The 27347-nt window shown below is 41.8% G+C and overlaps 1 protein-coding gene across 3 annotated transcripts in view; it reads left to right on the top strand.

Moving 5' to 3' along the window:
- The window catches only part of LOC147722720 (uncharacterized), a 366241-nt gene that overhangs the window by 240875 nt on the left and 98019 nt on the right, over window positions 1-27347 (top strand). For all 3 annotated transcript variants that reach the window (XM_086965197.1, XM_086965198.1, XM_086965199.1), the window contains one exon: window positions 25568-25746. In XM_086965197.1, coding sequence (XP_086821323.1) covers window positions 25568-25746 — 179 coding nt within the window. The remainder of the gene's footprint in view (window positions 1-25567; window positions 25747-27347) is intronic.

The raw sequence follows: 27347 nt of genomic DNA, 5'->3' as shown, positions 1-27347 counted from the left end.
GCAAAACTCCAGAAGAAACTCCAACGAATCCAAAACGCATCAGCCAGGCTCATATTAGACATCCCACGCAACGAACACATCTCTGGTCACCTTAAAGACCTCCACTGGCTACCCGTCAATAAGAGGATCACTTTCCGACTGCTTACCCACGCACACAAATCACTCTACGACATCGGACCAGATTGCCTCAACACTCGACTGTCCTTCTACACCCCCCCCGCCAACTACGGTCTTCCAGCCAAGCCCTCGCCACTGTACCTCGCATCAACAAGACCACCATGGGAGGCAGATCCTTTTCATACCTGGCTGCTAAAACATGGAACTCACTCCCCGCTTACCTGCGCCTCACCCAGAACCACCTAGCGTTCAGAAAGCAGCTTAAAACGTGGATATTTGACAGATAATCCTCCTCCCCCTCCTAAGCGCCTTGAAACCCTCTGGGTATGTAGTGCGCTATATAAATTTTATGACTTGACTTGACTTGACTAACCGTCTGTAGAAAACCACCCCCTCAGACTAGGCGATGGTGGGGGTTCCCTGAAATAGAATCAGGGAACAAAGATTAAATGACAGGAACAGGACAGGCCTGGACAAGCTAGGCCTCTCTGCAAACCGATGGGCAGCAACGCATTTTCCCTCTCTCTCTCTCTCTCGCCAGCCTAAGCGTAAACCACGCCCCTAAAAGCACCCCAGTTATACCCTAAAACCTACATGTCCACCCCACGTTTGTTGTAACATTTCTCGTAACTTGACAGGGAATTGGTGGGTTTGGGAGGTGGCTCTGTCACAACATGGTCACTTCACTTACAATTTGGTCATAGTATTGTTCTACATTCTTTCTCACAGTTGAGTTTTCAGCTTATTCTCACGGTCTCTTACATAGGATACAGTTAAATATTTTTATTTTTATTCATAAAATCAACAACCTACGCGGAATAAGTCCCACGGTTGAGTCCATCACTTGGCAGACATTCGTCACAGTGTCCTGCAACTCGTGCATCAGAGTTACCTAGCATAAGCCTTAAGCAAATAACAACATTATTTATTGTTTGAAAACAAGATGCAGCATGCAAACTATGAAATGCACGTGCGGCCTCATCATACATTATATTTAGTTTTCTCCAAAGCATACTGCAAATACAGTTTCTAGTTCCTACACATATTATTAATACAAGTTTGTGCTGTTCGAGCGGAAATGCCACAGTAATCTCTCTTTGGAAAATCTAGGAAATGTGGCACCATTACCTCTGATTACCGTGTTACCCTGCTTTCCGCTTAAGGTCGATGGATCTTGGCCACCGTTTATGACCTGGGAGCTCCTACGTAAACATGAGCAATTCATAAAATGCAAATAAACATTTTAGCCGATAATGAGAGTTGTGAGTAGTTTTAAAGGGATTTATTTTCCAATCAAAATATTAGAATCTTTGACTCTTCATTCAGTAGTCAGGTCTCAATCAGGTTACAGAATTGATAACAGAAAAATTAAGTTAGCACAAAGCATCATAATTTGCAAACAGTGCGTTCCATAAAGGAAAGAATTCCTATTCTAAGACAATGGGGCCCAAATGATGTCAGTCAGAACTCCTGAAGAGTTCTAGAAACAAGGATGAGTTAGCCTAAAGCCAAATCAATAATTAATAATTGCAGAATCTCCCATGAAGGGAACAAAGCACAGAACCAATAAGCCTTGGGGTTGTATGACATTACAACTCATGCTAATACATCGCATGCCATTACATTGCGGTTTTTACAATGCAAGTTATTACAACGACTTGCGTTAGAGGGCGCTGGACTTAGGAGTAGTATAATTTACTATTCCAACTCCAGTCTACATACAGTAGGGAAGGTGTTTGATAGTAAATTATACTATTCCTTATCCTAGAGCGCCATCCAGCGCATGTCGTTGTAACGACTTGCGCTCTAAAAACCGCGATGTAATGGCATCGCGATGTAACGACCGCCTTGTAAACTACGTTTCCCAGCCTTCGCAAAGTCAGTTGGTGAAAGCAAAAGTCAGAATGGAACGAACCCCACATCTAATCTGCCTACGTCTGCCTACGGTCTGCTCTCCATCAAAGGTCTGCCTTCTCCTTTTTCCCTGCATGCACAAATCACATCTGTTCTCATCTCTTCATTTCAGCGTTGGAGTCTAAAACTCCTCTGAAGCCTAGCGTCTCTAAATCTTTATGTCTGTCTCTCAAAGGGGCCGAAAGCGTTCATGCGAGTGTTCGGAAAAGTGTTCTGAAACTCCTATGTAGGAAGGCGTTTAACAAAGAATAATGTTACAAAGCATGTAGTGTGACTTTTCTTCTTCTAACTGGAATCCAGCATTCTCCAAAAGAATGCCTCCACCCATCGGCAGATTCATACATAATCTCTCAGACAGGCGAAGATCCTTCCCACGGCATACTCTGCATCTTATTTAATACAATTTCATCTCCTAACCTTCCTTTTAAGAAAGACATTTTATTTCTAATTTAAACACATAGCATGAGCTGCAAAGGAACTTTTTTTAACTAAGCAAGAAACATTAAACAAGGTAATGCACTTTTAAAAATACAATTCTATTCTCACTAAAGCAAATAATTAATGAGGCTTTGTTCCACATTTCCAACAGTACAGAAAAAAAGCTCTGACCGAGGTCACAGCTGTAAATTATGCCATTGTTCTCTTCACACTGAGAGAGAAAATACCTTTGCTTATCTCGAAGGTCAAAAGAAACTAACAGAGCAACAGCTGAATCAGGAGCTGGTTCTGTTTTCTACATTATAAAATGTTGTTCTAATTCTAAGACAAGTTATTTTCTACTAATGGTTAACGTCTTCACAAGTTAGAATCACATTTCTCACAGTGAGGACAGAGTCTAACTAAGCACATTTAGGTCAAGCTAGGAATTACTTGTACATGGGTTACATAAATTGCTAAATGGAAAGCGTCTGGCTAAAGCCCGTGAATTTCAGAGCTCATGTTTTCACTTTGTGGCACAAAATGCCTGTGTGTCACTTCTTTTAAATGCAGTTTCATTTCTGAAGAAAAGGCAGGTTTGCCATTAGTGAAGCTAAATTTTAAACCTCTTTCAGTCCTCCCTCTGATGAATAAAAATTATTACAACTCTGAAGATTTGTAATCATCATACCAACTTCATTCCACATATGAGATCATTAAAGAGCACCCTCATCACCAGCTGGATCTATATATTTTTCTCTACTTAAAATATTGCTACTCATCTGTGGTGTGTGTAGATGTAGTAATTTCAATAGCAGACCTAATTTCTATCCGGTATGTAAAGAAAAACCTTACTAAAACTAGGATGATCAGTACCACTTGTTATTACAAAAATTGAGCACATAACATTTTCGCGTCAATTTCTAAGGCAACACAAGTTCTGTCTGCAATAAGATCTATATAGGCAAGCTCAAAAGTTCAGTTCAGAGTTCTGCAAGTAGCTTCTTAGAATGGTTAGTTTTCAGCAGTTCAAATTTCTAAATAGACAATCCTTAAACCTACTCTGTGTTCTTACAAAAAAGGTATCCCTCACTCTTCTTGTAGCTTTTTCTCGGACCTAGGTTAGTTTTCTGTAAAATAATTAACTAAAACAAGAAATTCTAACGAAACAGTTCTCTTTTTTTTTCTTTTTTATTGATCAATGTTTTCTTTTCAGCTTTTGACCGATCTCAGTCATTGTTTCAGATTTTCTCAGTTCTATTTTTGTCTCATTCTTGAAATTAGGGTGGCTTATACATTTCAAATCCTGCATCACACTGTTCATCTATTGTGATGTTCAGTGCTTTGTCCATGCAATATGGCCACTCGGGTACTGCATAACTCCAACAGAGCACCATTGTTAGGGTTCCGTGTAGGGTTTTAAGTATACAGCAAGAATGGCGCACTACCTGGTAGCGGTGGGTCAAGAAATATGGAACAACAATGATACAGTGCTAACAGGTCAGAGGAGGCCACAATAACCCCTGATGGGAGTGGCAAGGGCCCACTCAGTAAGTACAACAAAAGTCCTGTGCACACGTTATGGTAGGTATATATGAATGTCTGACATCAAAAAATTAAATTAATTTGTAGGGAATGAAACAAGGTAGACACAAATAGGTGGTTTCTTTAAAAGTAAATGTATTAGAACCTTCCTTTCCGGTAGGATGACATCAAAGAAACAACAAGCCAACACGTGTTTCGTCAAGCGAGCAGTGAACCTGTGGATCATCAGGGCTGGGGGTAGAACAAAAGACATAGTACATTATAGAAAATATAAATATGAAATGTTGGCTACAAAGAGGTGAATAGCGCAGAAAAACACCTCCTGTGAGTGGAAACCCTATAAAAAATGTAAAGAACATACAGAAAATGGCAATGGTGACATCGCACAATTAATACAATAAAACCAAAGTGTGGTGAATCAATACTAATAAAATAAGTATATGACACTTCGAAAAATTGAAAGGGCAAATAACTTGGCACACAGTTGAAAAAGGAAACCTGAATTAGATACAAATCAGCTATTGAAGCAATATGAGAAACTGCAAAATTGTGGGGTGGCGCGTGAGCAGGTGGAACAATTTCGAATAAGACATAAGTGAAAAATCAAAACAACTTATCTATAGTAAGACAGGTATATCAGCTGGACGTCAAAATATTCAAACGGAAAAGACTTCAAGAGCCTAGCATATAGTACCTCTACATATGCCAGAAAGAGGTAAAAGCTAACACAATTGACTGTGTGGAGCGATCATCGGAATAAAAGTCAGAAACCTGAAACTATGGATACAATAAACAGTATGGAACGAATTCAACATGCAGATTCATTTTTGAGAGTGAACAATCCAATGTGTTGACGAGCTTAAACATAAAAGAGGCAGTTTCAATAATATCGTGGAGTACACTGACTAAACGCTAAAGAAAAAATGCGAGGAAATAGAGAGAAAATCTTCTGTGAGAAGGATCACAGCAAGCGTGCAAATTAGCGCAGCGGGGAGGGTAGGCATAAATACCTGAATTTAAATCAATGGGTACAGGTCCTGTTCGGGGAAAAACAAAGGAAGTGAGTAATCTATTTAGAGGGCATGGGTCCTGCCAACAAACGTAACGTCAAGTGAAAGGTGCGTCAGGCATAATGCGGGGACGATTCACCGTATAGCAGGTGATAATTTCAACCCAGCAACAACGGGTTTAGGTATGTTAATGCAACAGCAGTAGCTTGCTCTAGCCAGGGCACCAACTATATACTGGCGGGTACAGCCGTCAAACCGTAGAATCTATTCGGTGTAAAAACGGGAAGGGATTAGCGTGGTGGACACGCATAACAAACCGGCACAATGGGCATAGTCACGAGGGGGGTGCGAGCTCACCTGGTGGAATGAAAAACGAGGAGACGAGTGGTGTCTTCCTGAATGCTGAGGGCGAGTGATGGGCCGGTCATGATGTTATAAAGAAAAAGTGGGTGGGGGAATACTAATGTGATTGAGCGAGAGACTAGTACGCTAACCTGGCAGGGTGGATGCCGGAAGTGACTGAAACTGCCTATCACAATGTAAGGAGTGGAGGTTTTGTGGGAACGACGCAGGGAAGCGAAAATACGCTATCTGGGTGGTGGGTAAAGAAATAAAGAAAAGGTATAAAGGGAGAAGAGAGAATAATACATCTCATTAAAATTGATATTGGAGAACAGTTCAATACGATGTAGGTAAGAAACACAGTAGTTCGACAAAGAGAAAGAGAATAGTTGTAGAGGGAGAGGAGAGAATAAAACATTCTATTGAAGTGGATATTTGAAGAAAGGTTCAATACGAAGTGGGTAAGTATAACAAAAGTTTGTCAATGTGTTAATTGTCTATACACAGAGCACAACTCTGGAAATGATCCCGGAACAAGTATACAAAGCATAATTTAAGAATCAAAATGTAAATATAAATAATGAAAAAATAATAAAAAGGGGGGGTTGCACAGTTAACAGTAACATGTAGAATCTAAGATTTGTAGACATTGCTTGTGATTACACTTGTCACAATGTAATCAGTGACAAGTATGCTAAAACATACTCAAATATTATGTGAAATAACATATGTCAATATGTAAACATAGATGCCCAACAAGAGACAATATGATATGTGCCATATGTGACACAACTCATGTGATCAATATTAAACCTTAAGTAAAGGAGGTGTCAATGCAAATCACTAATAGCTGAACAATGCTGGGGAATAGAGGCGCCGGAAGAAGTACAGTAAACAATACAGTCAAAATTGTTCTCCATGTGAGGATGAGAAAAAGGAGAGCTCTAAAGGTGGTGAGGCTAGCTTTCCGTCGCTAACCATGTTGGGGCGTAATGCAGAACGCATTCATAGACCAATGGTTGTGATTTCAGAAATGAGGATTGAAAATTATGGATCAGGTATTCAAAAAGTACTGGAGCTCATGATCAGAATTTTGGCCGTCTGACCGATTGGAGACGCATAATCCAAGTGGCTTCTTGACGTCTGAGCCCAAGTTCTCGGTTACCTCCTCTTCTGCTCACCTCTGTGACATCAATATCAAAAAACTGAAATCTCTTGTGGGTGCCTTGTGTAGGACAAGATTCCACATGTAATGCCATGGGGTAGCGAGCATCCTGTTGGGGGATGGCTCTGGCGTGTTCACTGATGCGTTCTTTGAGAGGTCGAATGGTGCTGCCACATATTGGCTCTTACAGGCGCATTCTAGGACATAGGTCACATACTTGGTGTTACACGTGATGTTGTGATTGATGTATTTCTGTTTATTGAAGCCACAGAAGTTCCTGGTCCCATGGCAAGCCCATTTGCAGACTCCACAGCATGGACACACTTAAAGAAGCCCTTGGAGTGAGGCATGAGCCATGTAGTGGTCTTGATGATGCGCGATATGGTAGGGCTTAGTCTATTTTTCAGATTCCCGCCCGCCTATAAGTGATCCATGGTCTAGGCTCTTGAAGTCTTTTCCGTTAGAATATTTTAACGTCCAGATGATATACCTGTCTTACTATAGATAAATTGTTTTGATTTTTCACTTATGTGTTGTTCTAAATTGCTCAACCTGCTCACCCGCCACCCCACGATTTTGCACTTTCTCTTAGTGCTGTAATAGCTATTTTTATCTAATTCAGGTTTCCTTTTTTCAACTGTGTCCTTAGTTGTTCACCCTTTCAATTTTTCGCAGTGTCATATACTTATGTTATTAGTCTTGAATCACCACACTCTGGTTTTATTCTATTAATTGCGTGATGTCACTATTTCCATTTTCCGTATGTTCTTCACACATTTATTATAGGAGGTGTTTTTCTGCGCTATTCACCTCTTTGTAGCCAACATTTCATATTTATATTTTCTATACCGTACTATGGGCTTGATTAGGATCGCGGTTTTCCCGCATCCTCCGGGCCGGCGGAAGCCACCGCTGGCCCGGAGGATGCGGGAAAACCACTGCGGAGGCACAGAAGGCCCACCGCCAAATTAGGATGGCGGTGGGTCTCAAAATCCGTCCGCTGCTTTTCCGCCGCAGTCGCCTTCCGACCGCGGCGGAAAAGCCCTAACATGGCTGACGGTGTCAGACACCGCCAGCCATATTAGGATAGCGGAAAACATATGCTTTTCCAGGGCGGCTTTTCCGCCGTGGAAAAGCATACGGAGATTGCCTTCGGGGGCCCGTTGCGGGCCCCCTTGGTGACGGGGGGCTGAGGGGTGCACATGGGGGGGTACCTATGGTACCCCCCTGCATTTGCATGGACAAAGCGGCGGGCACCGCGCGATGCCTGCTGCTTTGTGCATGCAAATGCCGTGCATGCTTTTTTAACATTGCGGCGGGTGCAGCTTGAAGCTGCACCCGCCGCAATGTTAAAGATTGAGGATGTGACTGCCACCCTGGCGGTCACATCCTAATCTGCACGGAGGGACCTCCGCAGCCCCTGCGGACGGTCCCTCCTACTCTATGGTGGCGGACGGACTCAGGTCCGTCCGCCATCATAATCGGCCCCTATATCTTTTGTTCTACCCCCAGCCCTGAAGAGTCGTGGGTTCACTGCCCACTTGACGAAACACATGTCGGCTGGTTGTTTCTTTTATGTCATCATACTACACCTGCCATACCTGCATCCGCCCTATTGATTCAACCCCTCGCATGGGGAGAGTGGTGGATACTCCTTGGGTTTTTCCCCCATACTTTTAGGGAACAGCTGTCAGGAGTGTGTTTGAATTGCATTCTCGGTACTGTTTTCTGGAGGTTAAGGGTATTCCTCTTCATTCCCGTGGAAGTTGGCTTGTATCCTTTTCATGAACCAATGTCAGCTTCAATTCTTATGTAAGGCCACAGCATTTCCTGACGATTCGGCTAAAGTCACCTTCATCATTTCCTATTTGGCAGGGAACACAACTGAATGGGTAGTTCCCCTGGTACAAAACAGTGACCCTTTATTATATAATTTCTCGTTGTTCCAAGAAAAAATTAGAAGCTTGTTTGCAAAACATACATATATGCAAGCCAGCGATAATGCCCTTTTAAATCTCAAAGATCTTCTGTCATGCATAACTAGTTTTAACAGACTAGTTGCAGAAACACATTGGCCTGAGGACAAAAGAACCTCTCTGTTTTACAGGGGATGGTGCGATGAATTGAAGGATTTACTGTCGCAAATTGTAGATCCCCAGAAGATTGTCCAGCTTTCATAGAACTAACTGTGAAACTAGATCATAGACTACATGAGAGAAAAGGAGAGTGGCCCGCATAGGGGTACCCAAATACGTCATGCTACGCACCGGGAAAAAAAAACTAAAGACAATTCGGAACCTATGCAAATAGGGGGATTAAGAGGGCCCTTTTCAGCTGACGAAAATGATATAAGAAGAAAAAACAATCTCTGTTTGTATTGTGGAAAAGGGGGACATTACGCCAGAGAGTGTCCAGTACGTCCCAAAAATCCTAAAACAGTAGCTAGTGGTACCTTGGTCTCGGAAAACTAGATTGCTTGAAGAACAGAGAGATCGATTCTTCAGGCAAGTACAACCAACAGATCTCCATAAACAAATTCCTGAGGCAAAAAATGGTAAAACATTTCACCTTAAACATCACGTTAATTTATTTAGAACCACGAAGACATAATATGTCTATTTTGTTGGATTCAGGGGGCACTGGTAATTTTTTTGATATACAGCTTGCCAAAAGAATAGGAATCTCCTTTGTCCCTAAAAACATCCAGAACCTATTTGTGCGGTGGATGGTTCAGAATTGTCTTCTGGCTTGATAACATATCAAACTCCCCTTTTGGTTGTTGTATTTAGTAATGGGCATTCTGAGAACATCACATTTGATTTGATTGATGCCCCTAATTTCGGGGCAATACTAGGTGTTCCTTGGTTGCGGGTACATAACCCGCAAATAGACTGGACCCATAGGACTGTGACTCTGAAATGCCAGTACTGCATGCTTCATTGCTATCAAGAAGCCAGTGAACAAAACAATCTTTTATATTGTGCCGTCCAAACAGCGGCCGCTGCATCATGTGTCCCCGAAGTATACGCCGAGTTTCATGATGTTTTCAGTGAAAAAGAAGCAACAAAACTACCACCCCATCATAGTTACGATTGCCGCATTGATCTAATTCCAGGTGCCCAGCTACCCTGTAGTCGTATTTATGCCTTGACCCCTTCTGAGACTGAATATTTAAAAAACTATTTAGAAGACATGACTCAAAAAGGTTTTATCAGACACTCTACCTCCCCAGTGTCCTCTCCTTTGTTTTTTATAGACCAAAGAGAAGGGGGTCTCCAAGCGTGCTTGGATTATGGATTATAGAGCCTTAAATAAGGTAACTAAAAAAAAAAATACCTGCTTCCGCTCATTCCTGTTCTTCTTGATCAAATTAAAGGCGCCTAGATATTCACCAAAATAGATCTCCGAGGTGCATACCACTTCATCCGAATCAAGCAGGGAGATGAGTGGAAGACGGCATTTAGAACTAAATTTGGCCTCTACGAGTATTGTCATGCCTTTCGGATTGTGCAATGCACCTGCTGCATTCCAATATTTTATTAATGACATACTGAGAGAATACATAGACATCTTTGTCATTGTATACATTGATGATATTCTTATTTTTTCCAAAAATGAACAAGACCATATTATTAATTTCAGAAAGATATTGAAGAAACTCCAATAAAACCAGTTGTTTGCGAAGTTGGATAAGAGTACCTTTCACACCCAGGAAATAGATTTTCTGGGTTTCATCATCAAACCTAATAGCATTCAAATAGACCCTAAAAAGGTAAAAGCATTGCTCCAATGGCCTAGTCCTACTTCTATTAAAGAAGTCCAGTCATTCTTAGGTTTCGCCAATTTTTATCGGCGTTTCATAGATCACTTTTCTGATTCGGTGATTCCAATCCCAAAACTATCACTTTTGCTTGTTAAAAAACAAATTTAGCACAGCGCCCATAATCCACCACGCTGACAATACGCAACCTTTCTTTGTAGAAGCCGACGCTTCACAATATGCTGTCGGAGGTATACTGTCACAAAGAGATACAGAATCCGGTCATATGCATCCCATAGCCTATTTTTCAAAGACCCTGTTACCTGCCGAACAAAATTACAGCATTGGAGTAAGAGAATTGTTAGCTATCAAGTTAGCTTTCCAAGAATGGAGACATCATTTACTAGGATCTCCGCACGTAATCACCATTTATTTGGATTACAAGAATCTACAGTTTTTTAAATCTGCACGAGCACTCACTCCCATACAGATACGCTGGCTTTCTTTTTTCAGTGAATACGACTTCATTATCATCTATCGCCCAGGCCCTCAGCATGGCAAAGCGGATGCATTATCAAGGTTAGGACATCCTACTGATATGGAGAGAGAGAATCCCCTCCCTATCATTCCCGAAAATAAAATCCTGGGTGTAGGAGATAAGGATAAGAAGTTCGTTGATGAACTAAATGACCAAGTTAGTACAATCCCTCAGGTGGAGTGGGAAAAGGACTCTCTAAACACTATCAGAGAAGGGTTGTATTACCATGACAATAAATTGTATGTACCCACTCCGGCTCTACAACAGCAAATCATGGAGTGGTGTCATACCAGTTCTTTAGCCGGGCATCCAGGAAGTAGTAAAACCATTAACTTGTGTCAACGTTGTTTTTGGTGGGAAAATATGACCAGAGATATCGCCACGTTTGTTCAGTCCTGTTCCATTTGTGCAAGACAAAAAGCCTCACATTGTGCACCTACAGGGTTATTAAAGACTATAGCTGTACCTCCCTCACCGTGGCATTCCAGAACTATGGATTTTATTACTGACCTTCCCTATTGTCAAGGGTACAACACTATCTATGTAGTGGTGGATATGCTATAAAAAATGGCTCATTTTGTTCCGTTAAAAAAGATACCTACCTCCAAAGAATTGGCTCACATCTTCCTAGATCACGTAGTACGTCTACATGGGTTGCCCTCCGTCATAATATCAGATAGGGGCCCCCAATTTGTATCAAAGTTTTGGCAGGTATGTGTTCCATTCTAGACATCGATCATAGGCTCTCGACTGCGTACCATCTGCAAACAGACGGTCGGTCTGAGAGAACCAATCAAACCCTTGAACAATATTTACGTTGTTTATTGACCTCTCTGTCATCCACGTGGGTTCAGGCTCTTCCATTAGCAGAATTCGCTTCCAACAATTCGCAACACTCCGCTACTGGCACCTCTCCCTTCTTTTGTATCTTTGCTCTACACCTGAGAATGTTACCCATAGTACTGCACAAAGACGAGAAGGACATCCCTGCACTAGAAGAACACCATGTAAGATCCAAGAGGTATGGGAGGTTTCTAAACGGGAATTGAGTAAAGCGAAAGAAGCCATGAAAGCACAGGCAGACAAACACAGAAGGATAGAACCCACATATACCACAGGAGAAAAAGTGTGGCTATCCACTAGAAATCTTAGAATGGAAGGGTCTAGGAAGTTCCAACCTCGATTTATAAGACCTTTTCCTATAGAAAAGGTAATAACCCCTGTCACCTTGAAAATACAATTACCCCCTCAAATGAAGATACACCCTGTTTTCCATTGCTCCTTAATTAAGAAATACATACCCCCTGTATTACCAGAGGTCCAACCCCCACCTTTACAAATTAATGGAGAAGAAGAATATGAGGTGCATAAAATCTTGGATTCCTGGAGATCCAGGGGTAAACTTCAATATCTCGTTGATTGGGTGGGCTACCCCCCTGAGGACCGATCTTGGGAACCAGCAGAGAATGTCCATGCTGCTAGATTAGTCAGAAGGTTTCACACTTTACACCCCACTAAACCAGGTCCGGTCAATAGGTCTTTGAGGAGGGGTACTGTTAGGATGGCAAGGCGTGGGCGTGTGGGAAGACATTGACATGTGTATATTATGCTCAGGCTCCCCGGTGTCCTTTTTACCCAGTCCCTACAGCTTGAATACTCGCACCTGCTGAGACTTTGTAGACGCTCCCTTATCCATGTAAAGGGACGCGTCGAAACGTAGCCATTGCTTGGCTTACTGTTCCGGTACCACGCCCCCTTCCTTGCTTCCTTATTCCGAGAGGCTTTTGTCCGTGGAGTTCGCTGCTTCGATTCTGTCGCCTCTCATTTTCTGAGTCCTTTACCAGACTCCTTGGGTTGTCTGACCCCGGGGGGTTTTCCTCTTCTCCCTTTAACCGCCCAGCCCGGAGAGTAGTGTCTTGCTCTCGCCGGGAACCTTTTTAGCCCCGCCTTTGGTGCTCGGAGTTCTTCGGCGGAATAGCTCCTCTTGCTGTGACCAAGGCTACTCTAGTTTGGTGCATACTGGCGATTTCGCTCGACCGGATGGTCATTTGGGAATTACTCCATTGTTTTAGAAGCCCTGCTGCTGACAGGCATATTTGAGTTCCTCTTTAGTTAGTTTCTTCCCTGATGAGAGAGAGCGCTCTGCCTGGTGTCAATTCCCGGGCCGGGTGACTCTCCTCTTGAGTGTGCAGCTGCTCCGCTTTCTGCCCCCCCCCCCCCTCCCCCCCAGAATAGCCGGCCAGTGCACCTCAAATCCTCTCCCTTTGCTTTTGTGTATGTTTGGTGAGTGTGTGTGTCCTTTCCTGAGTCCTGCTCCATTAGATCTGGCATCATATGTTCCCAGACCACGCTTTTCAACAAGGACTCTTCTTAAGACAACACCTGGACTTTATTGGGGTAAGTGACCTTTGTATAAAGCACATGTCCATGTATTTAGAGAGGGTGCCCTTTGAATATTGTGTAGGTCTTTATTGCATGTCCTGTTTTCTTACAGCACTGACTACACCTGCCATACCTGCATCCGCCCTATTGTCTCAACCCCTCGTATGGGGAGAGTGGTGGACTCTCCTTGGATTTTTCCCCCATACTTTTAGGGAACAGCTGTCAGGAGTGTGTTTAATATTGCATTCTTGGTACTGTTTTCTGGAGGTTAAGGGGATTCCTCTTCGTTCCCGTGGAAGCTGGCTTGTATCCTTTGAAATCTTGACACCCTACGAGCATGGAAGACATGCACCCAGTTCAGAAGGCCACCACACTTCACAGTAATCGTTGTGATCAGGATCACTTTGAACAGTCTTTTCCATCTTGTTTTAACCAAGTCTTATGAACGTCGTTCTTGATCACAACATCATCTCTCAGATAGAGGTTGTCTCCTCGTTCACTATGCAGTTTTCATGTAGCAGCTGCAATTTGGTGAGAAACTATGTGCATCATAAAAAGATGATGCAACACAAAAAGATGATGGACGGAATGTTGAACATTGTCAAACATTCACCCCCAGTCACAGATCTGGGTTTAATCGATCGTTATTTTGCTCACTACGCCACCCCAGTTCAGACGTAGCCATATGCAAATCAGTCTTGATCCTGTGCCTCATGGGAACAGTCCAGACCGAATGCCGGGCAATGTCTTCCCTGGACCGGAATCAAGCATCCTAGGACTTGTTTCGGGCTTTTAGCCCTCATCAGCCAGGATAGCATGACTCTAGTTGCGTAGTGAGCACGGGACCCACGTCTGGGCATACCCTTCCCACTTAGGGTGAAAATGCAACACAAAAAGATGATGGATGGAATGTTGAACATTGTCAAACATTCACCCACAGTCACAGATCTGGGTTTAATCCATCGTTATTTTGCTCACCACGCCACCCCAGTTCAGACATAGCCATATGACACTGTATGTGCAACAACAGCCAATCCTTAACAGCAATGTCTTATCTTCTCACCTGTGATTGTCCCAAGTGCTTTTACAGTTACATCATCAAGCCACTCCAGTGATGTTGAGACACAGACTTTTGCAAAGCGAGACTCTATGATGTCTTTATGTTGCTCGATTATGTTTGAAACTCATTGATAGAGTGGGTCTTATGATCTGATTTCAGAGAAACTGGCAATCTATACCTGGAGATCGATTTTTGCAATGACACATTTGCTGCCATGTGTTTTTCATCTGGTTGTGTAGGAATCGGGCATTTTGATGATGTTCCTTTGCACTCTATTGATCTCCCCATGTGACTCCCTATTTGAATCAATGTAGCGTGTGTACTTTTCCCTGCAATCATTTAGTGACAGGTCACATCTCAATGACACTCTTCTTCTGCAAGCTTCCTAAAATTTTTCTGGTACCTATACTTTCTAAAGAGACTTTTCATTGAATCCCTCTCTAAGTGTGTATGTCCATGCATGAATTGTGTCATCGGAAACAACAAACTGCCTTGGCAACACTGGTCTCCCATCAGCTGACATTTGGATGTCATTTGCGTTTTTCTCCAAATCTGTTCGGATGCAACCTTGTTCTGCCTCTGAAACATTCTCTTCTACACCCCTCAACTCTTCACAAGTGTACGATATTGACATCAACATTGGATAAACTGTCCTTCTCAGATTCACACGTGAAATTTCCCTTAAATGTGTAGGCTAGCAGGACACTACATTGGGCAACCGAATTAGCATCTATCTTTCCCATGACAATTGTTACTCCCATTTGAACAGTTAGACTTCATGCTATGGTAAGGGCATTCAATTTTGTTTCTTGTGCTGAGGTGACTTCTTGTAAACATTGGCCATCTACAAAATAGACATGATCGGGCTGAATCAGGGGTTCATTATTAATGCCTAACTTTGGCTTCATGCATTGATCCATAACACCTTGGCATTCAGGTTCAGCTTCATTATAAAAAATTTCCTTTACTGGCAGTAGACTCAATACATTTGAATTTAGTCATGTTTGAATCACAAGATTTTTCAGTAACAACTCCACAAAACAAGAAACCGTTTCAGTTTCTCGACATTCCATCATTATATTCTCACTCATATTGTAACTGACAAACCACAGCTACTAAGTTAAGGCAGCTGTGCATTTCTATGACGTTGGGGTCAGAGGTCATTGGGAAATAGGTCAAAGACTTTTGAACATCTTCATGTTTTGAACAGGCACTGAGAGAGTGCAGCACTCCCTCTCACTGCAAATTGGTGTATATTCTTTTAAATAAACTTGCATCCCTAGTGCCGGGGCACAACACATTTTCTCTTTCGACTCTAGGCAGGCATTAATTCAATCATTGTCCAATGGAAGCGGATCAAACACATCCTTGTGTCAGCCTCAGTAAATACTTAGCCACCAGGGAATTTTATGTGCCCCAGATATTGATCTCCTTTTTGGCAGTACTTCTGACTATCCTCACTTAATGGCATTATGATATAAACCTGACAAAAATCAATAACAGTAAGCCATTCTTCAGTACATGCAATTTGAAAAGGTATATTGGCTGAATTCAGTTCCATAGGACAATACAGATCAACTATGCTGTTAATTTTCTGCACTATTCTGTACTTCTTATTGGGTTTCTGTAAACCTGTGATCAGAGAGTTACAAGAACTTCCAATCAATTCCTCCAAAAGTCTCTTGCTCAGTTTATCTTCAATTACGGGTGAAATTCCTGTAACTGTCTCTCGTGTCAAATTGTATGATGGTGTTGCTGTATACATGGTATCTGATTCTAATTTGACTAAGACTGGTTCCGCACTTTTTATTAATTCGACATCTTTCGTTGTGAACTCACATACTGCTGTGTTCAATGTTTCTTCCAAATCAGAGGGTAATTTTTCAACTGTCATTTCTGAAACCACTCCTTCAGCTGTCTCTTTTTGGGCCATTCTAAACTGTACATCCTCAACAGGAGTCTGACATTCAGTATCTTCCGATGTACAGTAAGTTGTGCACTTTAACTTGCACCACAAATGTTTTCCTTGCAGGTCTACAGTGCTCGAGTCACAATGAACAATTTGATAACTTTCCTCAAATTAACCTAATTTTGCTACCACCTTCTCTAAAACTGAATTTGCAATCTGTCTAGTTAGAACTCCTACAACTTGGGCCTTTTCCCTAAGTAAGGTAGGTCTGGAACGTCCACTGTTCTCACAATGGATCTGGTGATATCAGAAATGTTGGGGCTAAAACTGTCACTTTTAAATACAGCAGACTGTTGAAATGTGTTCTGATGTTGGTTCAGAAAAGAATTCAAATTTGCTTTGGACAACTGATTTAAGTTAATGTCAGGGTTTCCCATATTTTGCGGAACCATCTGAGCTTGCAGAACTTGTGTCATTGTTACCCGTTTCTGAATTGACAATTGCTTTTGCTGAACTAGCAGATTTTGCATCTGCATTTCTCCCTGTATTTGTGCCTTTCCATTTACTGCGTCAGTTTTTAATCTACACTTCCTCTTCCAATGCTCAAATCTGTTACAAAGATGGCAAAAGGTCTTCTTCAGCATTGAGACCCATACCCGAATTTGGACTACCCAAAACTCCTCTATCTCTGTCCTGTAAAACATCAAATCCTCCTTCAGCACCCTGTACTCCTGCTTGCAAAACCACACCTTGTATCTCACCTTCATTCTTCGCAATCCCATCTATCAACTTTCTTTGCCAATCAACCACTCTTTGCTGAAGGTGCATACCGATCTGACCAAAAATCATTAATCTAATAACAAATTGAGACACAAAGAATCTCATTTCACTGACATCAGGACACTCTCTCCTGCTATGCTGTTGAAACTCCTGACACACACTTTCACGAAATTCATGAACCGATTCTTTTAGTTCTTATGAGGATCTCTTGATCTTTACCCGATCAAGACCTTTTGGTGGCACTCAGCCCTTCAGAAAAGTAATCACTGCTTCATTTTCCTCCATAACAACAGAAGATGGTGCATTAGTCCAAGACTCTCTCATTGTCTCCTCACTTGGCCCTGCACAACAACTTTACATTCAGACCACAATTCAATTGGCTCTGCAGTGTCAAAGAACATTTTGAATTTAATCCACAACACATTTTAGATTTCAATAAATCCATCAACGTGTGTGGTCTGCACAGGTTTGTCTCACAATTTTGGAAATGCGTTCACAAATGCTGCACTTTCACCTTTGTCCCGTGGCACATGTACATGCACTTCTCCCATTATTTCTCTCAATGGATAAGCTGAAGCTTCTCCCTCACCCTGTTCATTGTTTTCCTCAACTAGGTCTGGTGGTTTCTTTTCTTCTCCCATTTCCTTGCTAGGTCTGGTGGTTTCTTTTTCTTTTCATGTTTCCTTGCACACTTGTCTCCTAATTTCTCAAAACCATTCCGTTCCCAAATGTATTTCACCAATTCTATAATGTGTAATCGCATTTGTGTAAAATGCGTTGTCTCAATTGCTTCATCCTCCACCTGTACCCTGAAACTTTTCTGAAATGGAAAACTTCCTGAAACATCAAATTCGTTTTTTCGGGCCAAATCAGTGAGTCTGTCACATGTAGTTTCTGCACATTTTGTACTTTCCTTAATCAAGTAAATTAAGTCTTTTTCCTGATACTGGTTCAAATTCTCAACATCTAAACCTTTTCTGATAAGTTGAATTTTAAAATTTGAAACATTAAGTGGACTCTCTTTTTTGGGTTCTGGGTCAATGTTTTCTACCATGCTCTCTATTTTTTTAATCCCTGATACTTCCTCAAACCATGGTTGAAAAATCACATCTTCAATTAAACGTATTTCTCCCTTTGCTATTGGTGTTGTAAAGATAATTTTTCCTCTAGGTTTCAATGCTTGAACTGTCATGGGCAGTTTCTGTTCCATAATCTGTGAATTCTGAGATGTCGAGGTAAACACTGGAGTAATTACTTCTTCTACAGTTCTTTGAGCTTCTTGAGACCATACTAATTTGGACAGACAAAATTTGTCTACTCATTGTTTGTGCAGCTACAGCTTATAGTATTTTTACTGAATCATTCACAATTGGAGTAGTAACACCTGGCGGTATCACTGTCTATATCGAATCAATAGGTGGTGGGGCAATCTGAAATGTCTGTAAAATTCTCTCAATCTGTATTTCAATTGGTTCAACAGAAGTAGCAGCCACTGTCGTGCTTGCTGCTACACTGTTAAAAATAATTTGTACTGAGGACCACATAAGGTAGAGGACACTCAGTTAACCAAGCATCCAATATTCCAGCCCCTGATTCAATATCGGTTGGAGGCTTTTTATCCTCTATAATTTCCTTCTTCTGAATCTGACTCTTTACCCTTTCGTCCTCCCTTTTCTTGTCTCTTACTGTCTTTTTCTACAAGCTTAAGGCTTCAAATTGTTCGGCTCTAGATGGTAACTTTATTTCAGAAGACATTTCTCTTAATTTGTCAATAATTTGCAGTGCAAAAGTACCATATTTTGAAAAACTCAAAGGACCCTCTTTCTCAGTAACCTTGCACCATTGGCGAATTCACAAACACTAAAAAACAAACAAATTCGTTAACATAAAATGTGCAGGCGTTTTATCAGGTGGGGTCTCGTCACCGACCCAAATCAAATTTGTCGATTTACCTCTCAGAAGTGTCCTAAAACTTTCATTTATGCAATAATTCAACAAATTTCTGAAGACTTTAAACCAATCTCAGTATGGTAATCACACAACCGACCTATCACAGTGCGGCACACTCTGATGTCACTTTTTCCCCCTCACAGAGGTTCCCCTTCCTTCACAATCTCTTCCTTACACATTCACGCACTTCACACATAGAATCAAGTAACTGTCTGTCCACCAAACAACCGGACAGTCACATATTCAACTGTCTGTCCACGAAACGACTGGACAGTCACCTCAGACCATCTGCTCATGAACGGCCGGACAGTCCTATAACTAATTGGTAGGATCTACTCGCTCAAGATCACTCACAAACAGTGACCCACAACCTGCGTTGGCCACTCGAATCACTGTGGTCCGCCCTTGTGCACTAGCTTCCCACACGACTCTAATCAAGCTCTCTCACACACATCCCCTATCACTAATGGGTTGTTGACAGCGCTTCACGACTCCCACGATTACTGGTCAGAATATTACAGCACAGGGTGGCTTCTACACCACAAATCTATCCCAGGATCTTAGGCTACTCGTTGACCCTGACACAAAAAAAAAAACAAATCATATGGACCGCTTGTGTTTGGCCCAAAACCACAATCCCTCGACTCTCAACCCAACTCCGTAAGACATCACACAATCAAATCATCACTGCAATCTAACATACTCCATGTAATTGCCGCAACCGGCATTACCGCAACTGGAATTACTGCATACCACAATCTAATCCAATGCAATTACCGCAACTGCAATTAACACAGTCAGAAATGATCACAATCAGAAGTTACCGCAAATGTGTTGCTCCCTATTAATATGCACACCGCCTTCAGTAACTGCGTTCTCACATCGCCTTCTAACACCGCTTTGCCAGCCTTCAAGTTCTGGGCATTGGAACCAGGACTTTTTGGGGCTTGGGCCTTATTCTAACTCGGGCAATTTTTTTGTAGCTCCATTCAGGGCATTAACCTAAGCTCTGCTCCTTCTGGTCAAGGTGTTGTAACCTTACCTTTGCTACCATCCTGTTCGAGTGGAACTCCCACGGTAATCTCTCTTTGGAAAATCTAGGAAATGTTGCACCATAACCACTAATTACATTTACCCTGTTTTCAGGTTAAGGTTGATTGACCTTTGCCACCGTTTATGACCATGGAGCTCCTTCATAAACATGACTAATTCATAAATGGCAAATAAACATTTTAGCCAATAATGAGAGTTGTGAGTAGTTTTAAAGGGATTTATTTTCCAGTCAAAATATAAGTATCTCTGACTCTTCATTCAGTAGTCTGGTATCAATCAGGTTACAGAATTTATAACAGAAAAATTAAGGGGCTCATTACGATCGCGGACGGACTTGCATCCGTCCGCGAGCCCTGAGTAGGAGGGAACGTCCGCATGGGCTGCGGAGTTCGCTCCTGTGCAATTAGGATGTGACCGCCACCCTGGCGGTCACATCCTCTATTTGTAACATTGAGGCGGGTGCGGCTTCAAGCTGCACCCGCTGCAATGTTACAAATGCATACATTGCATTTGTATGCAGAAAGCGGCAGGCACCGCACGGTGCCTGCCGATTTCTGCATACAAATGCAGGGGGGTACCATGGGTACCCCCATGTGCACCCCCCAGCCCCCCTTCATCCAGGGGGCCCGCTACGGGCCCCCGAGGTGAAGATCCACATGCTTTTCCTCGGTGGAGAAGCCGCCGCGGAAAAGCATATTTTCACAGCCATCCTAATATGTCTGGCGGTGTCTGAGAGACACCGCCACCATATTAGAGCTTTTCCGCCGCGGTTGTAAGCCGACCGCGGCGGAAAAGCGGCGGACTGAAACCAAGACCCACCAGCCATCCTAATGTGGCGGTGGGTCTTTGGTGGGTCCGCAGCGGTTTTCCCGCATGGGGGAAAACCACGATTGTAATGAGCCCCTAAGTTAGCACAAAGCATCATTATTTGCAAATAGCGCGTTCCATAAAGCAAAGAATTCCGATTCTAAGACAATGGGGCTCAAATGAAGTCAATCAGAACTCCTGAAGAGTTCTAGAAGCAAGAGTGAGTTAGCATAAATCCAAATCAATAATTAATCATTGCAGAATCTCCCATGAAGGGAAACAAAGCACAGAGCCAAAAAGCCTGGGCAAAGTCAGTTAGTCAAAGCAAAAGTCAGAATGGAACTAAACCTACATCTAATCTGCTTGCCTCTGCCTATGTTCTGCTCTCAATCAAGGTCTGCCCTCTCCTTCTTCCCTGTATGTACAAATCACATCTGTTCTCCTGCCTTCATTTCTGCCTTGGAGTCTGAAACTCCTCTGCAGCCTTGCGTCTGTAAATCTTTCTGTCTGTCTCTCTCAAAGGGCTCTGAAAGAGTTCCTGCAAGTGTTCTGAAACTCCTAACTAGGAACGCGTTTATCAAAGAATAATGTTATAAAGCATGTAACACAACTTTTCTTTCTCCAACTGGAATCCAGCATTCTCCAAAAGAATGCCTCCACCCATAGGCAGATTCATACGTCTTCTCTCAGACAGGCGAAGATCCTTCCCACAGCATACACTGCATCTTAGTTAATACAATTTCATCTACTAACCTTCCTTTTAAGAAAGACATTTTATTTATAGCTTAAACACATAACATGAGCTGCAAAACAATCTTTTTTAACTAAGCAAAGAAACATTAATCATGGTAATGCACTTTTAAAGTATTTTCTATTCTCACTAAAGCAAAGAATTAAATGAGGCTTCGTTCAATATTACCAACAAGTACAGAGATAAAGCTCTGACCAAGGTCACAGCTGTAAGTTATGCCATTCTCTTCACACAGAGAGAGAAAATTCCTTTGCTTATCTCGAAGGTCAAAAGATAACTAAAAGAGCAAGAACTGAATCACCAGCTGGTTCTGTTTTCGGTTAGAATCAAATTTTTCACAGTGAAGACAGAGTCTAACTACACAAGCTAGGAAATACTTGTACATGGGTTACATAAATTGCTAAATGGAAAGCATCTGGTGATAGTCTGTGAATTTCAGAGCTCATGTTTTCACTTTGTGACACAAAATGCCTGAGTGTCACTACTTTTATGGGAACAACCTTTATAACGCAACTTTTAGCACGCAGTGCTATTACAACGCAGACTTTAAAACAAAAACCATTACAACGCATTACACTGGGGGGCGCTCAAGGATAGGGAATAGTTTTAATTTACTATCCAACACCTTCCCTAGTGTCCACGGGGACTGGTGTTGGAATAGTGAATTAAAATATTCACTATCCAGCACCCCCCAGTGTAATGCGTTGTAATGGAATGCGTTTTAAAACTTGCGTTGTTACAGCATGCGTGGTAAAAGCATGCATTGTACCAACGTACATCCCTTCTTTTAGTATAATTTCTGAAGCAAAGGCAGGTTGGCCATTAGTGAAGCTAAATTTTAAAGCACATGTTTAGGCTCTTTCGGTGCATTCATGCACACAGCTAATTCTCTCTTGTTTGTGTAAAATGCATGTAAGTCTTAAGTTACTACTTACTGTTAGAACGTATTATGGGGGTCTTAATTTGCGCATGTTTCATTTTTTTAATCCCTGCTAATGAATGAAAAGATGATAGTCTCAGATCAACGGTCCACGTCTATAACAGGAGACACTTGTGGTAATTTGTGACGTGGTAGCAGATGATGGACACTGGCAGATTTTAGGGGACTGGGGCTTATTTTTCATCAACAGTTTAGATCCAGGGTAAAAAAGATAAAGGCAGAAAAGGGAGACAGAAGAAGAGAGAAAAAATAAGAAGCCCACGACATAGGGAGGAATCAGAAATTAAAAAGAACCTGCAAAAGTGAGATACAGAGGTCGGAAGATTGGGTAAGCAAGGCAGAGGCATGATGTGGAAGTAAGAATAGGCAAACTTGGTATTCGTCAACCTCTGCATTCGTCAGCAGGTTCCTAATACAAACTTTGGACCCCTGCACTTTTTTTTCAAATTCAAAAACTGACTGGGTGATACATTACAATTGACTGAATTAACATTCGCCATTTTTGTGCCAGATTATCGGTTTCATAAGTAATGCTGTCCTGTGTTTCCTTCTCAAGATTTGGAGAAATATAAACCAATACGGATTACGCATTCTTTTCCTCGAAATTTACATCTTTCTTTTGAAATAATTAAACTGCCGATGTGCGATATAAAAACATTATTCTCTTTAAACTGTAGTTGCTTTTCACTGGTAAATTACAATAATCATTTCCAATAACATGTGTTCTGTAAATTACAATGTGGCTGAAAATTAATGTTAAACGCAGAATTCACACATATTAAAAATAATAAGAATACATTGGCTACCTTCCGGCTATTCTGCGTTTGAAGAAAACTTGGAACTTATTGCGAAATTTACAGTATTTCTGAGGCTATGACATGCCCATGCATCTCTATTTGTGGGAGGTATACCAGGTGTACATTTCTTCCTGCTGAATGATGTAATTGTTCTATTTCCCTAGAAAACTTGTGTTTGGATTTATCTTCTCTAAATGTCACGAGTTATTCTAGAAGGTGGTTGGACTCAGAAACTTTTTTACAAAATAATTATACTCCTTAAACTCAAATGTTAAAAAATCATAACTTTATTATTTACAGGTAGGAAAGTAGGGTAATAAATAAAATGAAGTACCTACACAGTAAGGCTCAAACAAATACTAAGGTAAGGGCCGATGGGCAGTGCTGCTTCATGGAAAATCTATCTTTGGGAACGCTCTGCTATGGAGACTCTTACTGTGAAAATAAAGTTACCCAAAAAAAATCACAACCCAAGCAGGAAGGAATATATCTAGGGTGCAAAGTGACTTGCTGCCCCAGGTTTTGAAACACCTTTTTAAGATGCAGATGGACATCCAGTGGTCGCTGTCAGGACACAGGGAGTGGGGAAGACCAGAGTTACTGTCTCGAAGTTGAAGTTGTTGTGGTTCTACTGGTTTTTGGCTTGCACCCAGAGTAAATCCACCATGGGCATCACAAACTGAAGTTTTTGTATCATTAAACTGGTGCATCTCAGGCAAGATTTTCAGTTCACTCAACTGACAACAGGACCAGGCTAATCCAGAAGTAACACTGGTCTATCAGTAGGAACCCGAATATTAGACTTAAGGATTAGGTTTGAACTCTGACTTCAGATGTGATAGTTCTGAAACTCTAAGCACTAGAAGGAAATGTGAACATTTTCAAAAGTTACAAAATCAGGATGACCGGCAATGTCTAGGGTGATAGGCCTCTGTCAGTGGGATAATCCAGGGATGAAACAAATCTCTGTGCCCTTCTTGAGCTGGAAAATCTGTGGTTTTCACAAATTCCAAGAACAGTCCGGAACAGTATGTGCTCATGACACTTGCAGTCATGGAATCATTGAAGGCTCAATGCAGGCCCTCTGCACGTTGATTCTCCCAAAGGTTTTAGGCTGCTTACATTAGCCTATGAATATTTGAAAATGTGTTTAGTATTAATTTGTTTTTTCAAGAATCTTTTTTTTATGTAGGGAAAATTCTGGTTACAGTCTGGTAGATGAACGCATTCTCTTTTCTTTCTCCCTCCTGCTCACGAGACATGCACTCTTTAATGGATTACACTAAATGATGGAAAATATACAAGTTTTGGTATCGAAAATTAATTCGGTTCCAGTTTTAGTAACTGCGTGTAGTATGTCACCATTAATATTGCAGCCCATTCATTTTAAAATATGTTGTTGCACCTGTACCTTAGATCATAAGTGCTCTATAACCTGAAAATGACTAACAGCCTTATTTAGCGCTTGAGGGCGCAGTAGAGTCCATCAGGGCTACACCAATCAACTTTAGAGATGTTCGCCAACCCAGGAGTCATTTACTACATTAAATAGGAACCAGTGTCACAGGAGTTTCTTTCAATGTACTAAAAGCTTGGTGGACATCTGCTGGTGGTTTTGATGGCTGCCCACCACATTTGTAACTTTTTTTAGTTTTTCAAAAACCAACTTCCAAAGCGAGTATTTTTGAAAAATTAAAAAGAACTAATTATTCCCTCACTCTTGGAATTTCCTCTCGAGGTTTGAGTGTCATTATAGTTTTTTTCCTCTGCTTCCCCACCATGTTTTTCCCTAGTGTTGTCAGACAGGTAAAAAAAAGACATTAAACTGTCCATCGTAAATAGGGTGGATGGTGTAATATCCGAAAGCCACTACACCACTGAGCCATTGGAGGAAGTATTCCATCAGAGGTGGCTCAATTGATTAAATATTTAAGGTCAGTGTGGCAGGCAAATTACTCCATCACGCTTGTGATAGAGTAGCCTGACCGCAGACTCTAAATCAGCCCCATAGGGCCTAATTTAGAGACGGGTCAATGGGCTACTCCACTACAAATGTGACAGTTATCCTGTCCACCATATTACAAGTGCCACATAATGTAATGAACTTGCAATAAGGTGGAAGGGGTATCCATCATATTTGTGAAGGAGTAACCCATGGGGTTTTGTGCACTGTGAACTCCATTTACAGCATTGAATATGCTATTATCAATATCCTTATTTTGTGTGTGTGTGCATGCGTATGTGAGACCGTTGATACAGCACAACTAGTAAAAAATATAAAATTACTCTTCATCAATGCCATTGTCTAAATTCCGTTTTTTCTTTTTCAGAAAACAGGAAGAGGAAACGTCTGTTGAGGCCATCTTCTGTGAAAAGCTGGAAGATTTGCTGTGCCAATCTGATTATGTGATTTTAGCAGTTACTATGACATCAGAGACAGACAATATGATTGGGAAAAAGGAATTTGAGCTGATGAAACCATCTGCTACTCTTATTAACATTAGCAGAGGTACGTTGTATCATTGGACACTGCACCACACAAGCTAACTACAGAAAATATGGATCTTTTTATCAGGGACATTACTATCCGTGGTGCAACTGTGCAGGTGCACGGGGGCCCAGGGCTGGCAAGAGCGACCAGCTACTGAACTGTGTGTCTTTCTAGGTAGTGCAGTTGCAATTTATTTTACCCACCTGTACCTTCCTTGCCTTCTAATGAGTCAGGCCGTTTCAGTCTGTGAAGATTTGTCTGTTGTATTTTTCACACTGCTGGACACAGCAGCAAAGTTTCACGGGTCACATGTTACGTCTAGATACCTATGAAAGTGGGCTGGCCTCAGTATTGGGGGTGCCAACAATCATTGTTAGCACATAACCCCCTTAACCCTTTAACTAATTCACATACTCGCTCCCTACCAGCCTTTAATGGAGCCCCATCTCTCGTTAGCCTCTCTCACACATGTATTTTATAGCAATATTCATCCCAGTGCAGAGTGTCAGAGCGACTTTGATCACAAACCCATTGTGCAGAGACAAAGAGCAATATAGGCATGTAAATGATTGTATAATACAGAGTGTTAGAGTCACATGGCATTCATCCTAGTAGGCATTTTAGGTTAAGGATGCTTTATCTGGAGAGCCAATGGGACAGATTTACTAAGTTTTCATGCAGTGCAGCCACTAAAGTTGTTGCACTAGAGTGCAAGGAGAGGGGAGCACAACAGCACCATCTTTATTAAGATATGGTGCTGTTGCTCTCCTCTTAGGCTAGCACACCTTAGACTGCCATGGGCCAGTGCACGCAAGCTTACACCATAGTGCAAGGGTGTGTGTGTGTGATATAAAGCTTAGGTTTTATACAGGAAGGGTACCCTTTCAGCACAAAATTCTATGCGCTGACAAAGATTAATACTGTACCAATTTGTATGTGTGCTACATGGCGCAGCACACATGCAAAAGTGGCGATACAAAATCTTTTCTCCAACTTTTCACCTGCGTCGATGAGGTGTAATTTCATGATGCCAATACCTTTTTCCCAAAGTTAGTAGGTTGGAATTAGCTGCATAATCCAGGGGTCGGTGAATGGGAACATCCATGTACCACCCATAGTACTCCTCAGTTATGCAAAGTAGCGCATAGTGCTACTGATGGGGAAATACTGGCACCCACCCAGGAGCAAATGAATGAAACTCACCAGACATAGCAGGTTTGCTCAGAAACAGAGTGAAATTTATTTTATTGGTACCAAATGCATGCATCATTGCTAATTAGCAAGGACTTGGGGGCTCTCAGACTGCTTCTTCCCAGAATGACTGGTTTCTGGGTGCTTTATACATTTAGTAATGCCTTGTCAGATGAACTAGAATAAGGCACCAAGCCAAATGTGGCTAACAGGGATGTGCAAGATCTGCATCATGCCAATTATAAACAGCTAGATATGGGCAAACCAGAAAGGCTGGTTTGGCACTGTGTAAGCAACTTGCACAATCACATAAAGAGCTATCATGAAGTCAGGACAAGCAAAGTGACCTCTAAGCGGGTTTAGAATAGCTGTTGAAGCTTGTCCACTCAAGGTCAGATAGGGGGTCTAAGCATGATATCTTTGAAGTG

The sequence above is a fragment of the Lissotriton vulgaris genome, chromosome 4_1, assembly GCF_964263255.1.
Source record: "Lissotriton vulgaris chromosome 4_1, aLisVul1.2, whole genome shotgun sequence".
Taxonomy (NCBI): domain Eukaryota; kingdom Metazoa; phylum Chordata; class Amphibia; order Caudata; family Salamandridae; genus Lissotriton; species Lissotriton vulgaris.
The sequence above is the reverse complement of the archived record's forward strand: the minus strand, read 5'-3'. Positions and strand labels throughout refer to the sequence as shown.